The 20015-nt window shown below is 36.3% G+C and overlaps 1 protein-coding gene across 1 annotated transcript in view; it reads left to right on the top strand.

Moving 5' to 3' along the window:
* Positions 1-3353: 3353 nt before the first annotated feature.
* Positions 3354-20015, top strand: part of LOC128885214 (homeotic protein spalt-major-like) — a 143080-nt gene continuing 126418 nt past the window's right edge. The window contains exon 1 of the mRNA XM_054139126.1: positions 3354-4395. Within this exon, the coding sequence (XP_053995101.1) occupies positions 4293-4395 (103 nt within the window). The 5' untranslated portion in view covers positions 3354-4292. The remainder of the gene's footprint in view (positions 4396-20015) is intronic.

The following is a 20015-nucleotide window of genomic DNA, read 5'->3' as shown; positions in this document are numbered from 1 at the left end:
TTGTATAAGACAGTACATAATTATACATAATAGTAATAGTTCGGTGCATAAAACAATTATTAACGGAACCAACGAAAAACAAACGATTTCTTGTTTCAAATGATTCTAGCTATCGTGAGAAGTAGGATTTTAAAAAATAAACTAAATTTTAGAATTGTCTCTTTAACAAATGAAAGGATTTTATTGTGTTTTTTACACGTATAGATAATACAAGTTCACGCGTTACAAGGGCTTATACGGATTTTATACTTTTATACGAATAAAATTTTTAATTATTCGGTTTAGCCGTTTTTGAGAAATCAGTGTTATCATTTCCAAAGTTTGAGAGCCTACAGTTAGTTTTAAAGTTAATTTTTTGAGGTTGGGAAAACGTGTTTGAATCTTGAATCAATAAATTATCACTCTACGGACACTTCTTATTAAATTGTATATATTAATTAAAAAGAAATGATATTACAATGTCTATAAAAAACAAAAAATATATATATAACTATGGATGAATATATGAAAATAAGTTTAATATATATTGCACGTGGCAAACACAAGAAAAACGAAACAGAAACAGAAAGTATTACATATTTGTTCAGTACGTGGCAGCCTACCATGCCACTATGTAATCTGTAATATAATAGTGCGCGTAATTCAATAGTTAACACTGAAACTGACGCAACACTTGAGGCTTTTATACGAGCAATGGCGAGACTTGTATCTCATTATTGTATCGAGACATTCTTATTCTTTTGTGTTGGAATATCAAAGTTCATTACCTTAGAATTCGGAATGCCGTGCTACGTGATACGAGTCGATAATTGGTTAACTTGAGAATATAATATAACAAAACATAAGAAATCCTCTTTTTTTCAAAGTTTCGATTAGATGTAACAGAACAAATGCTACAAACTATTTTTATCGCTGACTATGAAACGCGCGAAAGAATGTCTACTGATATGGTACTTTATCTACCAGCAAAGCAATTGGCACATCCTTCAAGGAGTGTTCCATCTGCAAAAATTAAAAACAAAAATCTTTATAAAAGATGTAAAGTATGTGCTAAAGACAAGAAAAAATGTGAAATTAGGCATTCCAGATTGTTCTGAGGTTTATCATTCTGCAAAAATGATTATAAAACAGAATTATTACTATTATATATATGTTTGTATAACATCCGCCTATAAATAGAAATATTATGTCCTTAAAATGCCTAAAGGAAGAATTCTGTACTTATTTATACAGAGAAACTACCTGGGAGAGTAAACAATATCTTCCATCACGCATTCCACATCATCTAAAAGTATATCATTCTATAAAAATGGATATCAAGCAGAATTATTATTTAAATATTTCTACAACATCTATCTATAAATAGAATTATCGTGTCTCTAAAATGCGTGCAAAACGAATTCCTGGTGTCTCCTGGCTCGCGTCGAATTATCCCGCATGGTTTTGTCTCGCGTACCCGCGAAACAGTTTCCAGCGCGAGAGCTTAAACCCCTAACCTTTCGGAGCATGTAGAAAAAAGTAATATCGATTTACGCTTCGAAGGAACTCCTACTCGATATTTTAATTTTAAAAGCGGTTCACAGATCGTCAAGTTTCCAAGGCTAGGAATCTCGGTCGTAAAAGATAGCGGAGCAATATCGAGAAACGTTAGCGTGGCATCGATACCTTGGCCCGTACTCGATAACGTAGAGCAAAATCGGATCGCGAAAAGTCTGACGCCGGTCCAGGCACCGGCGTACTCGCAGCATTTCCCCGACGCTGCTATAAAAACCGCGTCAGCGCGACGAGAATACAATCGGCTAACGCGGCCGCGCGGCACGCACGGTGGGGAAGCCGTAGAATATTCACGCAGCATACAAAATCATAAAGACGCGAGTGGCTGGCTATAATAATGCATAAGAGGGCGGAGCTGCGCTGTTGCAGTCCACGCCCCGCGCAGCCGTCCTTCTGGAGGGGGAAGCCGCGCCGGAAGGGGAACGAGTTGAGACAAAGCTCGAGTAGGGAGTTACAGAAACACAACTGAAGCTGCTGCAGAAAATCATCGGAGCCCGTCAGACGGTAATTCTTCCTTTTCCTTCGAGCTAGGGGCGTGTTTAGCGAAAAGTGCCGATAACTAATGCATCTATCAACGGTGTCGCTAAATAACGATACGAGTAACAACGTCGGTTATATTTCTCCTGTAACTTACTTATTCGTAAACGTTACGGAGTTAACAGCCGTACATTTAGCTCGCAAACGTTCGCGGAAGGACGGTCTTATGGAGCGAAAATGAATTCTGCAGGATAAACGTGCAACGTTCCTACAAATTTATGGCATCTACGAGTTCGTTAGTCCTCGGTAGCGATTGATATCGTTGGAAGATAGGCCTCTGTTGTTAACCATACATTTACAGAGTTTACATGCCCGAAATGCCGTGCCTCTGAAAAGCAAAAGTTGCTCTGCAAAATATTTGTAACGAATACTTCACTTTCGAACATGTTACTCGATTCTTCGATTTATACGCGTACGGGTTCATTGAAATTCTTCAAGTGATAATATTTGCTCCACTCGATACTTTCGATAATTATGTAAATGCAGGAATACTTTTACTTTTTGTACATTGCGTGTTCTATTTGCGACTCTCTAGAAACTTTGGAGCGATCAATGTTTTCTAATAAGCGCAAACATGTCGCTGACCTAGGAATAAGTCGCGCGTGTTTCGATACACGCTAGTCCACCTTGTTTTTAATCGAACGCTACGTCTCGCGCGAATAATGAGAAAATCGTCCACGATTAATTTGTATTACTATTCTGTATTTTTTTATTTTAATTTAGGTTAGGAACTAAACAGTTGTTGCATGTTTTATTTTGAATGTTCTTACACCGGTTTGTACCGAAATTTATCAAAGTTTAAATGTACAATCCGTTTATCTCATTATTAACATCCCGATTTAGGGATAGGGACTCTTTGGCATTGGTTTCTAAAATTTTCTTCCGAAGCGGACCAAAACGTAGCATCCGAAACGTTAAGGAAATCGCTACGATGAACGTTTTCGTAATCAGTTTCTCTACCGTTCAACGACTCGGGAAAAGTAGTATCCGTTGCCAAGTCCGACATTTGTTTAGGATTGATCGCAAGAAGCTTTTATTTATTCGAAATAGTAGAAATTTGGTCGATACGTTTACCTTGTGGAATTGAATCAGCCGAAAAAGGTGTACTTGGCCTGTAACGTCCAAGTTTCCTCGTGCCTGGGAGGAGTTCTCGAATCATTAAGGGTTAAAGGCTGCAACGATTTTTCAGATTTCGAACCGATTAATTTCTCAATCGCGCGCGTAAGCCGAATAGCGACGGAAGTGGAACGTTTCACGGTGTACGAATACTTTTTTTCGGCCACTGTACTTATCGAATTGATTCAGATTCATGAGTACACATTGAACTTGATCCCACCCCTGGCAAGCAGGCAGTCGCGTTGGAGAGGGTGTCGCATTGGTGGGGCGTCCGCGAAACACCGTCAGGGGCGTGGGGAGGGAGAGAGGAAAGCGCGCGCAGGCCTATCCCCTCCGTCAGCATCAGGGCGCGACGGTCAGCGCAGGAGAGGGGCGTCGCGATGTCAGACCCAGAGCTGGTCCGTCCGTCGTCCGGCCGACTCGAGGCACCAGAGCCGTGGATTTCGCGCGAGATATAGACCATAAACACACACATACACACACACGCGCGCGCGCGCACGTACACGCTTGCACACGTACGCAACGCACGCACTCACGCGGTGTACCGCGTGGAGAGACGAACGAACTCGCCTGGTGCCACACGTGCGCACACACCGGTGTGTCTCGGGGTCCACGTTACAAAGTTCAGTGTGTGTCACAAAATACAGTGGAACAGAGGGAGCGAGAGAGCAAACGTGAGGGAGCGAAAGAGTGTGTGCGAGAAAGAGAGAAAGAGAGAGAGAGAGAGAGCGAGCGAGAGAGCGAGCGATCCGCGCCACGTGCCGTTGGAGAAACTCGAGAGTGCGCGGGTTTCAAGATGGGTCGAGTGTGTTACTGGCCGAGTTGAAACGCGTTCTTTCCGCATGGGATCGTTCAGGAAGTGGATTAGCGCGCGCAGGGAGGTGCGGCTCCCTGACAGTGTCGATGGTGAAGTACAGCAGTGAATCGGTTGCTCTACGAGCGAAATTGCCGAGTGCGGAACCGAGCCGGTCCTCGCTACGGCGTGGACCGATGACGCGTCGGTCCGTCTAAGCAACATTTTCCCCGATTCAGCCGGGAACTCCGATCAGGAATCGCCGCTACCAGAAATCAACAGGCAAGAAGGGATGTCACGGAGAAAGCAGGCCCGACCGAGCCGTGCCCACCTCGAAGAGGATCTTGTCCAGGGGCCTCTGCTGATCAACGCCGTAGGAAATGCAAACGAGACCCGTAAGTGAACACCATCGGTGCATATGTTAACGTGATAGGAACTCGCGCGCGCTCAGTGCTCTTGTGGATAGATTAGGCAGTACGGGAACCTGGAGCGTTTCTATTTCGAATACACTGTCTCGAACCGCTTCGTAAATCGTTAACAATGTTGTCATTTGCTTCTCCGAAATCGAGCGGATCGGAGCAGAACAGAGATGCGTTTGATTCGACTCGACCGAGCGTGGGAGGTATTTCGACTAAGAAGCGGTGTACCTCGTGAAACAAGGAAAACGATAACGAGCAGTTTCGGATTCGGATCGTTCTTGCGATAGGAAGTGAACGAATCGTGATAATCGATTTCTACCGAGAAAATGGACACGACAATCTCGAGAAAGATACGACATGGGTTCGAATAGTGTTTGAAAAGTTGAAGGTGTCGATGATGTTCAGTGCTGTCGCTTAGGATCCATTGCGATCGATTCACGTTCATACCCTTCCAAGTGTTAATATACGCAACCGATACGAATCTCGAACAAGTGGTACGCGTCGATATGCTGTACGGTCTCAATCGTCTCACGAGTCAGGGAATAGAGTACAAATGGGTTTTCTTCGTATTTTCCCACACTTGTAGATAGATCGAGAAAAAGTGCTTCCAAGCTTCGTTTCTTCGAACGGTGATTCTTATAAAAGCGCCCGAAGTGGCCAAAGTGAATGAATCCTGCACGAAAAGTATGCACGAAGCGTTTCAAATTTTACCTGACGCTTGACGAGATTCGTTGAAGACGTTCCAGTGGTGACACTCACGTTTGATAATTTCAATGTTCCTGGAAACTTTCTAAAAGAGTGTACGCGAAGTAGTTAAATCATTAGATGATTTGTGCCGAATTTTACGAAGCTTAGGCTTTCGACGAAACGGGGAGTTTCCTTTTACGACAGACTGGACTTATTCGTAATCTTTGGTCGCGTACGGGTGATAACGGTCTCGCGATCGGTTCGAGAATTTTCGAGCTGGCGCGATACGAGCCGTCGGCGGCGCGAGATCAGTTACTGGTGCAATTGAAACTCCATTCGCTCTCCGTCGGACTTCTCGCGTCGCGACGCGTCAACGAGCTGTTACGGACCTTCTCCGAAAACTCCTCTCGCGCGGTGTATTTTTTGTTCGATAGCGCCTCCACGTTTTCCGAGGAAATTTCCATTTTCCTTGAATGCTCGATGGATTGCTCGTCTACCGGTTTCGAATAATAGTAAAAATTCATCATTACGTAGCGCCAAGTTTGCATTTTCCACGGAATGTGAGCGCTTCGTTTGAACGATTCCGATACTCGGACAGGGAAAACGCGAGCCAAAGACAGGTTTCTCAATTGGGGCGCGATGACCTGTTCGCGAACACAACCAACGCGATGCCACTTGTCGCTTACCCTGCATGCTCCAAACATTATCGCTCGGTTGGTTTTTCAAACGGGACGAACAATGGCGTTCGAACGCGAGAGAAAACCACTTGTCGTTTAGAAAAATGAAGTTTCCAAGCCTACACCCGATCGAAGCTAAATTCTACGCGAATTTTTAAAGATTTTAAACAGCCGACGCTATTCGTACACCATCTTTCTGTCAATCATCGGCTTTGCAGTTAAGGTACTGCGAACTGCAATATTTCTAAATCGACACTTGACAAGCAACGCTGAAAAGCGTATTATTTAAACTGATAAGGAAACGTGACGGGCCTGATAACCAAGTTTTGAGAGAACAGGATAATCGGTGTTCTGAATTTGGACTTTGTATAGATTCTAAGAAATTGTCAACCGATATATGTAGGTATCGACGATTCTTCGATCAACCGGAACGCCCGTGAATGGTTCACTTAGCTAGTTTCTCATTCTTACCAGTATTTTGGTTATCTTGCATTCTATTTAAGCGGTAGTCGTCGGAGAGACCATTATTCGCATGGGTACAACTAAGCATTCGTAATGAAACGTTTTTCTTTTGCTAGGACGGGAAATTAATTTTCAAAACTTAAAGCTTTCGAATGACGGAATCCTTCGATTCTAAAATATTCGATTGATATTAATGTTCTTCTTTTGCGTTCAACGAGATTTCTAATTCGCTCGAATAGTCCAGGATCAACTACAGTTTTTCCAACTCTGAACTGGGTATACATTTTAATTATGTGAGACTGTTTCGCATTTTCCTAGACTTTAACAGCTTCGAATACCAAGGAATTACTTTTTCAGTCGCTTCGTTGAAGAAAAAATTGAGAAATAGTTCGAGAAAATTAACGATGAAGTGTAAATTTATGCGGTGACGAATTCCGATGATGCTTTTAATCGTTCGTACCATTCGCTACTAGCAAATATTTCAACAAAAACAAAATAACTATCAACGACCAACACACACCTATAATACATATTACAATATCTATGAAATTATAGCAAAGCAAGTCGTATCAATTTATCGATATAATTACTCGTATATTTCAATATGTCGGCAAAAATTATGACCAAAGCGTTGCGTGTACTTGAATAATTCTTAAAAGAAATTTGAAACACGTGAATCAAATAGTTTCACTCGATAGTTTTGGTGTTAATCGTAAATAAAAATTTGGAAATGTCATTGATATTGATGGTTTGACAAAGTTATTCAGTATTTCATTATTATTAAATCAATGTATCTATTGATATTTCTGTACCAACATTCATCCATTCGATGCAAGTATTGACCTCACCTTTATGCACAAAAATTAAATCCTTGTCAAATCGAACCAATTTATTTCTACCTGTTTTTTCTTGCAATCAATTCGCTTCACGAGCACCGTTGGCGAATAATGTTAAACAACACGTGTACGCAAGTTCATTGAAATTATTCTGGTATGCACAGTGTGTTTTACAAAGTATCTCAAATTTGATTACAATTGCAAGAATAATTTCAAAAAGTTTTTATCCGTATTTTATTCGAAGTAAATTTTTCGCGTGTTATATTCGGGTAGCATTCCTGGTCACATGTTGCATTTGTTTGTAAATATCTAGCGGTAACAAGAGCTTTTCCAATGATATCGCGTAGTTACGGTTGTTTTTTTATGGTCCTTTATTTCTACTCGACGCTCGTCGCACTACGATAAATACCGATGCAATGGCGATAATTTCAAGCACGAGTGACTACTAATAATAGCGAAAGTTTAGATTGGGAATCTCAACAGAGATTCCAGACGAATAGGCTGAAAATATCAAAGTGTATCTATGTTCAGTGTCGTGCAAACAGTTTTCTCGAGTCATCGCTGATAGACGTTTACGCTTAATGAGTTTTTCCACAAATAACTCTGTATTTTCTAGGCAAAGTTTTAATAACGAATTTAAATTTAATAAAGTTGTGTATATTCTAGTCAAGAGTATATATCCCTAAATGTCTTACAACGTGTTTCCATGCCTCTTTAGTAAATAAAAAATATCATTTTTACAAAATTGTTTCGGTTTTAAATTCAAAAATCTAATGATCTTAGTTTTCACGTTTTCTATGTTTGATATGTTTTTCCCATTCAAATCACTTTATACATTTCCGAAGGGGTAGCAATCAAATCTGAAGAATACAGTGTATAAGTAATTATTTTCTGCAATATTTCCCTTGCCACGTGTGATCGTTCATTATTGTGGTGGAAGATGACCTTTCTCCTGTTACTCAATCGAGAGTGTTTTTCTTCGTATGCTACATACTATATAATCACTCCAGTTGTTGATAATAAATTTCTTTATTAATTATTTGATTGGGTTTTAGAAGTACAAAATGAATTACTCTGTGCATACTCCTTGAAACGCGCAGCAAGATTTTTTTAGAATGGAGTCCTTGTTTCGTCTTGTATATTGGATCCTGTTTAAAAATTGTTCATTCTTAAATTGGAAAGGAAGAGCTGAGCGTATGCATACTCGCTTTCTATTGTAAATGGATTTCTGATTGTTCGTGAGGCATCTATTTTCCTATTTCGGAAACTTTTTCGATATTTCTCAGGTGATGATGAATAGTAGTATTGGTTGATTGAAGTTTTATCGCAAGGCCTTTGATAGTTCCAATGAGATTTTGTTCAATGATAACTCGTAATTGGTCTTCGTCGAACTCTATTAATCTTCCGGCGCGAAATTCTTGAACGCTGGAGTTCTCATTGTCAGATTGACATTTTTCAAACCATCGTTGACACTACCTAACACTAATTGTTTTGTTCTCGTATAATTTATAATTTTTTTGTAGTTGTTACTGTTGTATTTCTTTCTTCGTTAAACTGATGCAATACAATACGACAAATATGCTCTTCTGTCACTTCCATTTTAAACCACCGTAAAAGTAAATAATCTGCGTTAATGATTCAAAATAATCTTATATTTTCCTCTAAAGTATCCACCTGAATTATATGTATATGGTAAAAACCGTATTATATACGAAAAACCTCAATATATTCGACCACCGATATGACATGCAAAGAAATCAATGCGGAATCGAAATGCTTTTGCATGATTTAATATATTTCGACAGGATTCATAAGTGCTTCGCAGTAAATACGAATATTAGCAAGAAAGTTATTCGAATGTATCGGAGAACGTTCCATACAATTGATTGCCGCTCGACTCGCCTCTGTATATTTCAAGAGATTCCGAGACTTATAAGGGACTTTATTACGTTTGCTCCAGTCGCGTTATCTTTTATGTGTATCTTTTACAAATGCTCGAAAAACAAAATAATTTCCACCCGTGGATACGTTAAAGTGTTGTGTACGAAACAAGCATTTACCTTGTCTGTAATTTGAATAGTGCCCAGTGGACATGTTTAGAGCACATTTCAGACAATGGCTATGCATTTGAATGTTCGTTGCGCGAGTGGTGCCAATTGTCAAATCGCGTTACGGTGAATTTCTTTTGCTAATCGAATACATAGTCCGTTTGTGTTTGAAATTAAAATAGTGCACACCTAACTACGACCTAACTACCTTTAATGCTGTAATTTATTTGTTTTTTAACAATCCTGACAATTGTTCTTCGAACATGTATATTTATTAACAGTTGCGACAGATTTGAAACGTATGATCGTGGCTCGCGATTAACTTTTTGACAGCTGTGGCGTAAATTATCCCAAGAACTGGATTCGTCCGAACGATTTCGTAAAATAAGTTTATACGCTGTTTGACGTGCATCGGTTGCGGTAGGATGAGTCAAAATTTCTGGAAGGATTGCAGTGTAAAAAGATTTTCACGTAAACGGTGGGTAAATTTTGCGCGAGAAACACGAACTCATGAAAGACATTTCTTTTAGGAAATTCTTTGTATCGGAATTTGTTAACAGTGTGACGCAGGTTGATGGATCTTCGATGAGAAACATTATGGATCCAGGCTGCTTTATGAATATGTAAATTTATTGTCAAATTGTTACGATCATTGTCTCGCGATCGAATCCAATTGTATATTTAGATTTCTAAAACAACGTAATCGGTTTACTCTGGAACCTTCCTCGATAAAGTTAGCTCGCTAATGGATTATTCGTACGAATCCGAAGCGGCGAGATCCTTTGAGATCGAGTTCTGCGCGGGAAAAAAAAGTTTACCGCGTGAAATTTCACAGAACCCTTGTGAACCCTTCGCAGCAAGCAGTTTGAAAAGAAACGCAGATAAGAAACGCAACAGTGAATGAGGCCGGTGATAGTCGTTGCAAGATCATCGAACTTCTTCTGTTCCACTGGGTTTGGCATTTGTAATATTTAGGACATTGTCAGCTGGCATTGCCGTTTACAATACATATATCATGTGTGATTGGCGAAATTTATACCCTTTGCATTATGAAGTGAGGTGACAAAGCTATTTTTTCCTAGAATTCTTAAGTCATTTTTGAAGTGACACAAATTAGTGGGACACAGTTTTATTTTAACAATACTTTGGACGTATGCATGTGTGTGTGTGTGTGTGAATGTGTACATAAAAGACTGGTATTATCCATGTTCTCATATTATCTACTGTTTCTTGTCAAATGTTCGACCATAATCGCATCGAATTGCATATATAACCGATCTTTTTAAATAATCTGGGATGTTTGGAGTTTTATGTGTAACTCGATTAGTATTGGGTTTATCCTCATGCTTGATGATTCGGTGCCCATTTGGAAGTGTAATTATGCGAAACGTGTGACAGGAAGCCATTTTTATATGTGCGAGATTCAAAGAATATCATACTTTACAAAAATATAAATGACATGAAGCAAAATGTTTTGATATTATGTACTCTTTTCGAAAAATCGTTTTGTCAATGAAACACTAAATTTTAGATAATTGCAAGAAATTTCTTTAGAGAAATTTCCTAAAAAAGTGGAATTGTAGTTGGCCGAGAACAAAGTAAAAAAACAACTATAGTGAAAAGAGTTAGTTTTATTAAAGAATATAACAATTATATATTTTGTGCAAAAGTCGATTGTAAAATATTTTAAATGAAATTAAATGTGTAATATGATAGTATAGGAGTTTTAAGTGGAGATGGATTGTGATATTTAAAACAAAAAATTATATGACATGTTTAATTGTGATGTAAATTCTCCTTTTTCTTTTAAAAAGACTTTTATGAAGCTTTTTCAGCTAATCTGACGTACTGAAACACTTTATTAAAATGGAATTTAATTGCAATTGCATGGACTAATTTCTTGTTCATAAACTCTTCTTTTAATTTAGCCATACCAGCTGAATAACGCGTAACTTTACCCTAACGGCTGACAATGTGTTAATCGTTGCCGGGCAGCGTAAGGAACCCCATAGGACGGTGACACGGAAATTTTTGACATTCCAGTGATTGCGATTGAAGGTCATGATGTCAAATTACGCGCGACTTAGAATTTGGAGGAAGAACGATCATTGGAAGTATCAATGTAATTGCACACAAAAAATGAAGCTTGTTTATATTCATACCAGCATCAGTATTTTAATTCTTTTTGTAGCCTAAATTGTAAATTCACTTAGTACTTAGCAAAGAATTTAGTAGAAAACCAATGTAAGTCGGAAATTTATAATATTCCAGACATTACTCAACTTCTAATGTTAGGTTATAAACTGAATTGGAGATATAGTGTTACTTTTAGTTGTGTTGTGAATTCGAATGTAATAAAGTGGCATTAAAACTTGCATTTCTTAACTTTTTCGAAATCGTAGAAATTGCAAACGTAAATTATAGGCAAACTTTGTAGAAAGATATCACTGTAAATTATCTTTATTGGCTGGTAATTTCGTTGAATTGCGAATCGTTAAATAAAATGACCGTAGCAGACGGTTGGTATCAAAATACTCACAGAATGTTCAGTTTGATGTTCTTATTTTTCTCAAGTAGTATGATTCGTAATCTTGTCTCGGGTAAATGAGCAGAAACGAAAGAATAATTAGAATTTCATCTTAAATTGGAGCAGGATTTACTACAAAATATTGTCAAACCTTGTAATGTAAGAAAGGGCTAAGAGCGACAAATTCCGATATAGAATAAAAAAGAAGTTTGTTAATTAAAAATCAAAATGGAAAATTTTCTAATTATATCAATTCTCTAAAAATATTGAGGAGTTTTATTCAATTTCTGGACAAAATAAAATATTTTATATGAAATTATAACAGATTAATAATAAAATATTTGCAAATTTCTTTTTATTACAAGAATTACACCTTCTGCAATTTCGTTTCAAAATAAATTAGAAAAAAATTCGATGGTTAGTCTGAATACTTTTAAAACTTTTGTTCTATGCTGGCTACTTCAGCTTTCTCCATTTCCTTGAACTTTACTTTTCACGAGTAGTTTCCCGTTTCGCTTTAGAAAATAATCAGGAAACACATTTTTCGAGCACGAAGAAAATACACTGATGAATCACGAAACAGAATTTTAACGATAAGCTTGCCGTTCGAACAAAGATTCCGCAAACAATTGTCGATTATTAATTGTCCTGGCCAGACAGCTTAGATAAGTCATATCAGCGAGCATAGTGCACTGTGCGTTGTCACTTTTCTTTGGAAAAGTTTTATTTTCTTCAACGAGAGTAATTCAAATGGGCGAGAAAGTGTACGTTGCAATTATGCATCATTTTCACTAAAGATATGTCGAAGAATAAATTTCTACGATTAAGGTTAAAGCAATTCGTTGCAATCCGATTTGTTCCTTCGAGTGTATCGTGAAAAATAGCATAGATAAACGTTAATTGTAATCAATTAGAAATTATATCAAACGATGAGTTGATCCTGTAGCTGGACGCACATGCTTTCAATCAGTTTTAACTTAAGAATATAAGAGAACTTGGTAATACCAAAAAATTGGCAATTACCAGAAAATTATGACGTTCATCTTTGCGTAAGAATTGAATTATTTATAATAATGAAATTGCGAATAAACTTGAGCGAATCTTTAAAAGGATGATCTAAGGTAGACTCTCGTCTCCGGTGTGATATTTTGTAATTAAATTTTGTTTAGGCCAATATACCTATGGAGCTAGTGTTTATCATATATATTTAAATATGTTTTTACCAATAACAAAAAATATAATAAAGCATTTCATTAAAAAGTGACAAATTATAGGTAGATGCATCGGTTGTGTGGAAATAGTAGTTTAATGGTTGTTTTATTTATCGCAAATAAATACAAAATTTCGTTTCTTTTTCTATGAATGCAATTATCATTTGGCCTTCAAGAAATAATATGAAAAAAATTGAAATATAGTGATGCTTGGAAGAAATTTCTCTAACTTTTTCTGAAAAAGGTTTATTTCTGCAGCAAATATGTAATTTTTGAGGCATTCAAAAGTTTAAAGATCGTATAACTTGAAGAAAAAGCCTGTATGAAAAATATAAAAGCTTCTTGTACCTACCTTATTTGGATCTTTAAACTCTGACGCGAATAGTAGGTGAGAAAAATGTAACGAAGAAAGGATACGATTATTTTTATCAATTAAATTGGAATACCTCCTGCATAGAGATTTCGCCAATTATTAGCAGTTGCTGCCAATACTGTAAAGTATTCATCACGAAAATATACAAAATATATCTTCTAAAGATTATTCAAGCGCATTGCACCGCGTGTGTCTTGCGCACTGTTCTACTGTATGATTAGCAAATTATTCCTGTCTTTTTTTTTCTTACTTAATCGAGTACATTGCGAAACGGACAACAAAAGAATCGGCTGAAGATCAAATTCTCGATTGCACGTATAAAAATTGAACGGGAAAAATGTGTCCAATGTTACAGAGAGCAATTACATTTCCGCGTTATATAAACGTATGGAAAATGGTAGAGAATGCTTGTAGATATCAACTTTGTAGTTAGTTTTCCGTCGTAAACTGTTCGACTAATGTTTGCTATTCAAAACAAGTCACGCAGCATTTATTAGTCAACAAATTAAAGTTATCACAAGTAGCCACTATGAATGTAATAATAATTTAATTTACATCGGCGCTCGTTATATTGTACGTCACGGTAATAGGCAGCTTAGAAACGGATATTTAACTTCTAATTGCCACTTATGACCGAGCTGAACGAGTTTTATTACCAAGATGCGAGGTAGTTAATTACTTTTGCGAAGAACACATAGTAAAAATTTACTCCAACTGCTCGTTCGTAAGATCAGCTGACCGTTTTGTCAACTCTATACGAACTGTACGAAATGTATGTACATAAATTAAATAAATTAACTAAAGTGTTCAGTAGACTCGACAATTGCAGGATAAAAGTGATTTTTACACAGGTTTGCGTGATCGTTATTACCCAGCTGTGTTAGTTTGATGGTTAGTTCTGAAATTTCATCCAAATTCATCGATACCGGTAGTTTACGTTGCCAAGGAACTGATAACATCAGTCCAGGATAACGATATACCTTGTAGTAATTGAATTTGCAAATTGAGTGAAACTAGTAGACTGACTTTCAAATTGACTTACGGTAACAATTTAATTTGCAAGCCGGTTTATGATAGCAGTAGCCTTACTTACAAATTGACTCATTCGGAATAAAAAATTTTTCGCGAAATATTTTAGCAACTTCGTGGCCTGCGATAACGTTTTCTCCCCCAGAAGTCGAAGGTTTATCTCCGAAGGTTCGTCGAATCATCAAAAATTGATCATCACGATGGGAAAGAACATCAACGATGTAGAATCATTCGGCTTTGGCCAATCTCCGTGCTCGGTTCTAAAGTTAAGCAACGCTGTCGGCTATTTATTTCGCTCTAACCGTCCGGTTTATGCGTTTCTCAATTAAACGATAAACAGAGATATCGTCGGGTCTCGGGATACGAATTGCTGAACGTCCAGGACTCCGTGTTTCTCAATTAATCCTTGGACGCGGCCGCGGCGTGCATCCTTCCCGCCTTTTTCACGTCCGCCGCCATTAGTAATGGCAAATTGTCGCGGAACCAATCCACGCAACAGTTCAATCATATTTCACGACCAACGAAGATAAAATCGTGACGGTTTAGCCCGCATTCTTTCGCTGCTCTTCGGAATCCTATGCGTTTTCATTTTATCGGGGATTTGGAATTGTTGCTTCTGCGTGTACAGACTCGCCAGTCTTCGAACACTTTAATCGTGGAATTGAAATTTACCAATTTTGTTTGTTGGTTTTTTGTTTAACGGTTTAATTAAATCAACGTGTCTATTAATATTTCTGAACCAATTTATCTATTCGATATGAGTATTATCGAATGTACTTTTATACAAAGAAGTTCGTTAAACTCTTCTCAAATTAAATCATTTGCTACCAACTTCATTGAAATAATTCCGGTATGAATGATTCTGATATTAATGGTGTTTCCATTTTGATTACAACTGGAAGGATAATTTCAAAAAGTCTTTATTCGTGTTTTATTCGTAACAAATTTTTCGCGCGTTTCACTCGGTTACCATTCCGTGTCATATATTGCATTTGTGTGTAAATATCTCACTGTAACTAGAGCTTTTCCAATGATATCATGTAATTACGCTTTTGATTGTTTTTATCGCTCTTTGCGAGTGTCTACTAATACTAACGAAAGTTATGCCAGGAATTTCATCGGAGATCAAAATGAAAATGCGATATGCACAGACTGTCTTTAAACATTTTCAAACCAAGCATTTATCCATTAGAATAACGAAATATTATGATTTTTCAAGTACTATTATACAAGAGTGACGTACAATCGTCAAGAATGTAGCAAAACCTCCGTTATGTGAATTAATTACAAGATTAATTATAGTGTTCGAATAAGAGAATATTCACGTAATAGAATAACAAGTGGTTAGGTCTGGGTTAGGCCTGAGCACTCAATTTTACATAATATTTAAGAAAAAATGGTATAAAATGAATAGAATTTGCAGGAACAGTATCGATCAAACCTTCTTCTTTTTACCGAACGAAATCAATCCTATCGATTCGAAATTCTCGAGCTTCTTCCACCATTCAAACCACCAAAATACAGATACATCAAATTGTACTCTATCATTAAAGTTTTTCGACTTGTTGCAGCATCTAGCGATTGCATTTGTACTAAATTGTTTTTTTTCTATACAAAATTCGTTGCACTTAACTTACGTTCAAGTTTCTTAATTGTATCATATTTTGGTGAAGAAGTCAATTATATACAATATATTTGGGCTTACCATTTAGTCGTTTGTATATCGTTGTGGTGTTCATCCAGTCAATGTTACCAAAAAGTGTTCGGTTAGTATTGTTTACATCGATACTTTTTAAACGTTACATGCGTCATTTTAACATCTGTGTGTTTTGTCGAAACGAAACTATTTTGAAAAACATAATGTAGTAACTCTACTTTTTTAGTATAAATGGTTTTGTTCGAAAACATTCAAATATTTTCGCGTGGTTGGGTGTCACACCAGACATTTTGTTAAAATAGAATGTCTCGCGCATACGTTACCGGTTAAAAGTATGAGATTTTCGTCCGAGTCTTGCAACTACTTCATCAGCAAAACTGCAAAACATCTTACGAAGATAGCAAGGCTTACGGAACGGTAACGTTGACATTTTCATTCTTCAACGTACTTTTCTTTTAAATGAACGTAACAGTCGTGGAAAATAGAAAAATAACCGAAATGTCAAGATGAACTAAACTTGTCGCATATATTTCTATTTTTACGAACTCCGGATAAAATGCCGAATGGATCATTTCGAACAATAAAAGCACGCTTGGACGTAAAAATACGTAGATCAAGTAAAATAAGGAGACCGAGCATTGCCTCTCAAGTATCGGGGACATTGGTTTAACCAAATCCATTAGATCCCTAACGTAAAACAACAGGAGCCACGTTTGACGGAACAGAATTTTCAATTTTTTTATGGAATCATGAAATAGAGTAGCGTGAATTTCAGTTATGGTATTTCTCGTTACAACAAAGTGACATTTAACTCGGACGATTAATTAAAACTCTTTGGCGTTTTGGCTTGAGGTATGTGTGGTGTCATCGGTGAGGTTAATATCCAGTGAACTTTGCCTTAGGTGCGAATAAATATTCCAGAAGAAATTACTAATATATTAGAAACACAAAATACGTTCGGTTTAAAGCTCAAATTGAAGAAATGGAAGCTTTGCTTTGTTGTTGTACATGCTTTAATACCTCATGTATTTTTTTCTTTATGTTTGATTAATCTTGGTCGTTTAATTTGAAGTAAACATATTAAAGTACCGTTCTATTTTCAATCAAATGGCGATGGTTCATTGTTCGTTGAGTTCCAAAATATTTGGTATTAGGTTGTTTGGAAAGTTATTTTGTAGTTTTGATTAAAAAAAAGAATTTTATTGAATTACATATTGACCATTTTTTATAAATAAACCTTAAAATGTCAACTATCATAATATATTGTAACGATACCATTTAGAATGAAATTGACTGATTCAGAATACAATTAATCATTCCAGTGGTAAAACTATGAAATTATTTCCCAAACAACCCAATATAAGAGAGAGTCTCATTGTCAGACTTCCAGTAGCAGAGCTGTAGCGTTACGATACGATTTTGTTCCGTGAAAATGGTGGAATGCGAGGCAGAGGAACTTTCTGAATCCGAATAAACACAGTAAGAAGAGGCACTATAGAGTGAATTCCCGCTACGAGAATATCTTGTGCAACAGTTCATCGCAATAACGATTAATTATAAGAGTTTAAAATAGTTCTGCTTGTTTTCTCTGTCGAAATTTGTAGGTTGGCTGAGTTCGAGTCGCGGAAGATAAATTAGTTTCCATTTACGAACGCATTAGCCAAGGATATGAATCGCATTCGGGGAGGAAACATGTTTTTTTTTTCATCTTATTTATAATTTTTATCGTTTATTACGTTTCGAATATTGTTACTATAACTATAATTCTATATCTTAAATTATATTGCAAATACTTGTTACTATTTTCTAACATGATGAAATTTTCCCTTTTTGCTTGGAAATGTTGAAATAAGAAACAATGATCACAAGTTCCGCACAAATACATTTTACAATACAACTCAACGAAGATATATTGACATTTAGATTCTTAATTTGGGTTACTCTCAAAATAACTAAAACAATTAATATATTAAACGTTATCTCGGTAAAGAACAAGATACTTAAATAAAAAGTTTAATTAAATTAAAATTAAACAAAAATACTTAATAACGTATAATGTATATCATAGTACAAAAATTATGCTTAAACAAAATTTGTAAACAATAATATAAAAGTGGAACTCTGGCCTAACGTTGATTTTGTATGTATACATGGTATACATATTCCTATTAATGTCTAACATAAAATTTGTCGAATTCGATCAAATAAAAAAAATTTTAATTTCTGATAATAATTCGTGACGAAAAAAGTGTGTAGTTATATGTTTGAAATACAAACGAAAGGAAACGTTCAACTGTTTATCTGCTTATGTATGTTGTAAGTTAAGTTTATGTTTTCTAAATGTAATCATCATTTACATTGATCGGTCAGACTTCACTTTTCATCTGAATTGGTACTTTTCTACTTACCATGTTAATATTTGACGTATTAGTTATTTCGATTATTTTGCGAATTACACCAAGTCAAGGATCAATGTCAATGTGTATATATAAACATGTTTAATGACTGATCTGTTCGTCACATTTGAAAATATTGTCGTGGATTCACGTTGAATTGAGATCGCCGAAAGTGTACCGGTTCCTTAATCGCCAAGGCGTGAAGAAAAGCGTGTAGAAATGTCCTGAGTCGTGCACAGTCCTCTCATATCGGCATTTCGTGCTGAAGTTATTGCAGCGATTCAATTCAAATCGTGGCGAATAAACTAGCAGCTCGATCGTGGTTAAATCGGCAAAGTATCGAAGCTGTTGCGTCGATACAAAAAAAAAGTTGTAAATGTCGAAAAATTGCTAATATTTTTTCACTAATTGAGCAGTCCGTCGTGACATTAACAGTCAATTTCAAATATGGATTACTTCGTCGACGAAGACAGTTCCGTCTATTCTCGTTAATGTTACAACGTGCAATTTATTACAAATTTATCTCGACGTGCTCATACATTTATTTAACCTTTCTCGCCGTTTGATAAGCCTTCGTGTTAAACGAATGTATTTTCAACCGAGGACAACCTGTGGTTTGTTAAAAATAATAAGTATGTAATTAAATGTACGACATTCTTTTGCATGTTTATGGCCATATGTGTCCGCGTACAACAAAGCAAAGGATTTTCTTCTCGAATAAGTAATTCAATACGAAAGGAAGACGTAGTAAAATAAATAACTAATATTAACCTTTACGAAAGGCGACAAAATTATACGTTACGACCCCGGGGCGAGTTTTTTGCAACAGTTGTAACTAGCATCCGTGTAGACAACAATTTTAAATGCATGCATTAATTAAATGCATATGTCTTTCTGTAACGTGTAAAATAAATCAGGTTCTATAATCCGTGTTAATTTTAAATTCAGCGTCTGTTATAATTTTCAAACATACCAAGCACTGATACAACGGAACGTTAACGCTATAAATTATTCTGTAAATAGTGAGTAAATATTTGTCTGGTTTGTACTTTATTCCGAGAACTCCGAAATGCTGTTTCTGCGAATTATTTGCTTTCAAAAGGTTTAAGGCTTTTTCGAGTAAGATTTTTTTGAGCGTCTCTCGATAGGAAGAAACAGGGATGGGCGAAATTCTTATAAACAAATTTTTATTCTCCTTCTATTTGTTCAATGATAATTACATTTTGGATTATAACATGACATTATACATCACGTTGAAAAGAATACAAATTTAACAAAATTAACCTTTTTTAAGACGACATTTTTATTCGCTATCTATTATTCAAATAAAATTTTATCATATTTGGTTCATAATTTGTCTACTTCGACAACTAATTCAGTTGAAAACTCGTCGATGACAGAAGTCTGTTTAATAATCTGATTCAGAGCAATCGAATTACTTATTTGTAGGCGAACTGCTAGGTATTCTTCAATTTTCGAATGGTTCTTTTACAGATCGACTAATACGATTAAACATATTTACATATTGAATCGCAGTGATACTCATTTTTAATCGATTTAGGTAATTTTCCAAATAAATCGATTAAATTCAATTTATTAAGTTGCCAATAATAACTTTATTTTCAAAACGTTTAACCGTAAACTACTCTGAATAGGCTCACGAATCGGCTCTTCTAAATGTTCGGTTTCGGTT

This window comes from Hylaeus volcanicus, chromosome 2, assembly GCF_026283585.1.
Source record: "Hylaeus volcanicus isolate JK05 chromosome 2, UHH_iyHylVolc1.0_haploid, whole genome shotgun sequence".
NCBI classification, from domain to species: domain Eukaryota; kingdom Metazoa; phylum Arthropoda; class Insecta; order Hymenoptera; family Colletidae; genus Hylaeus; species Hylaeus volcanicus.
The sequence above is the reverse complement of the archived record's forward strand: the minus strand, read 5'-3'. Positions and strand labels throughout refer to the sequence as shown.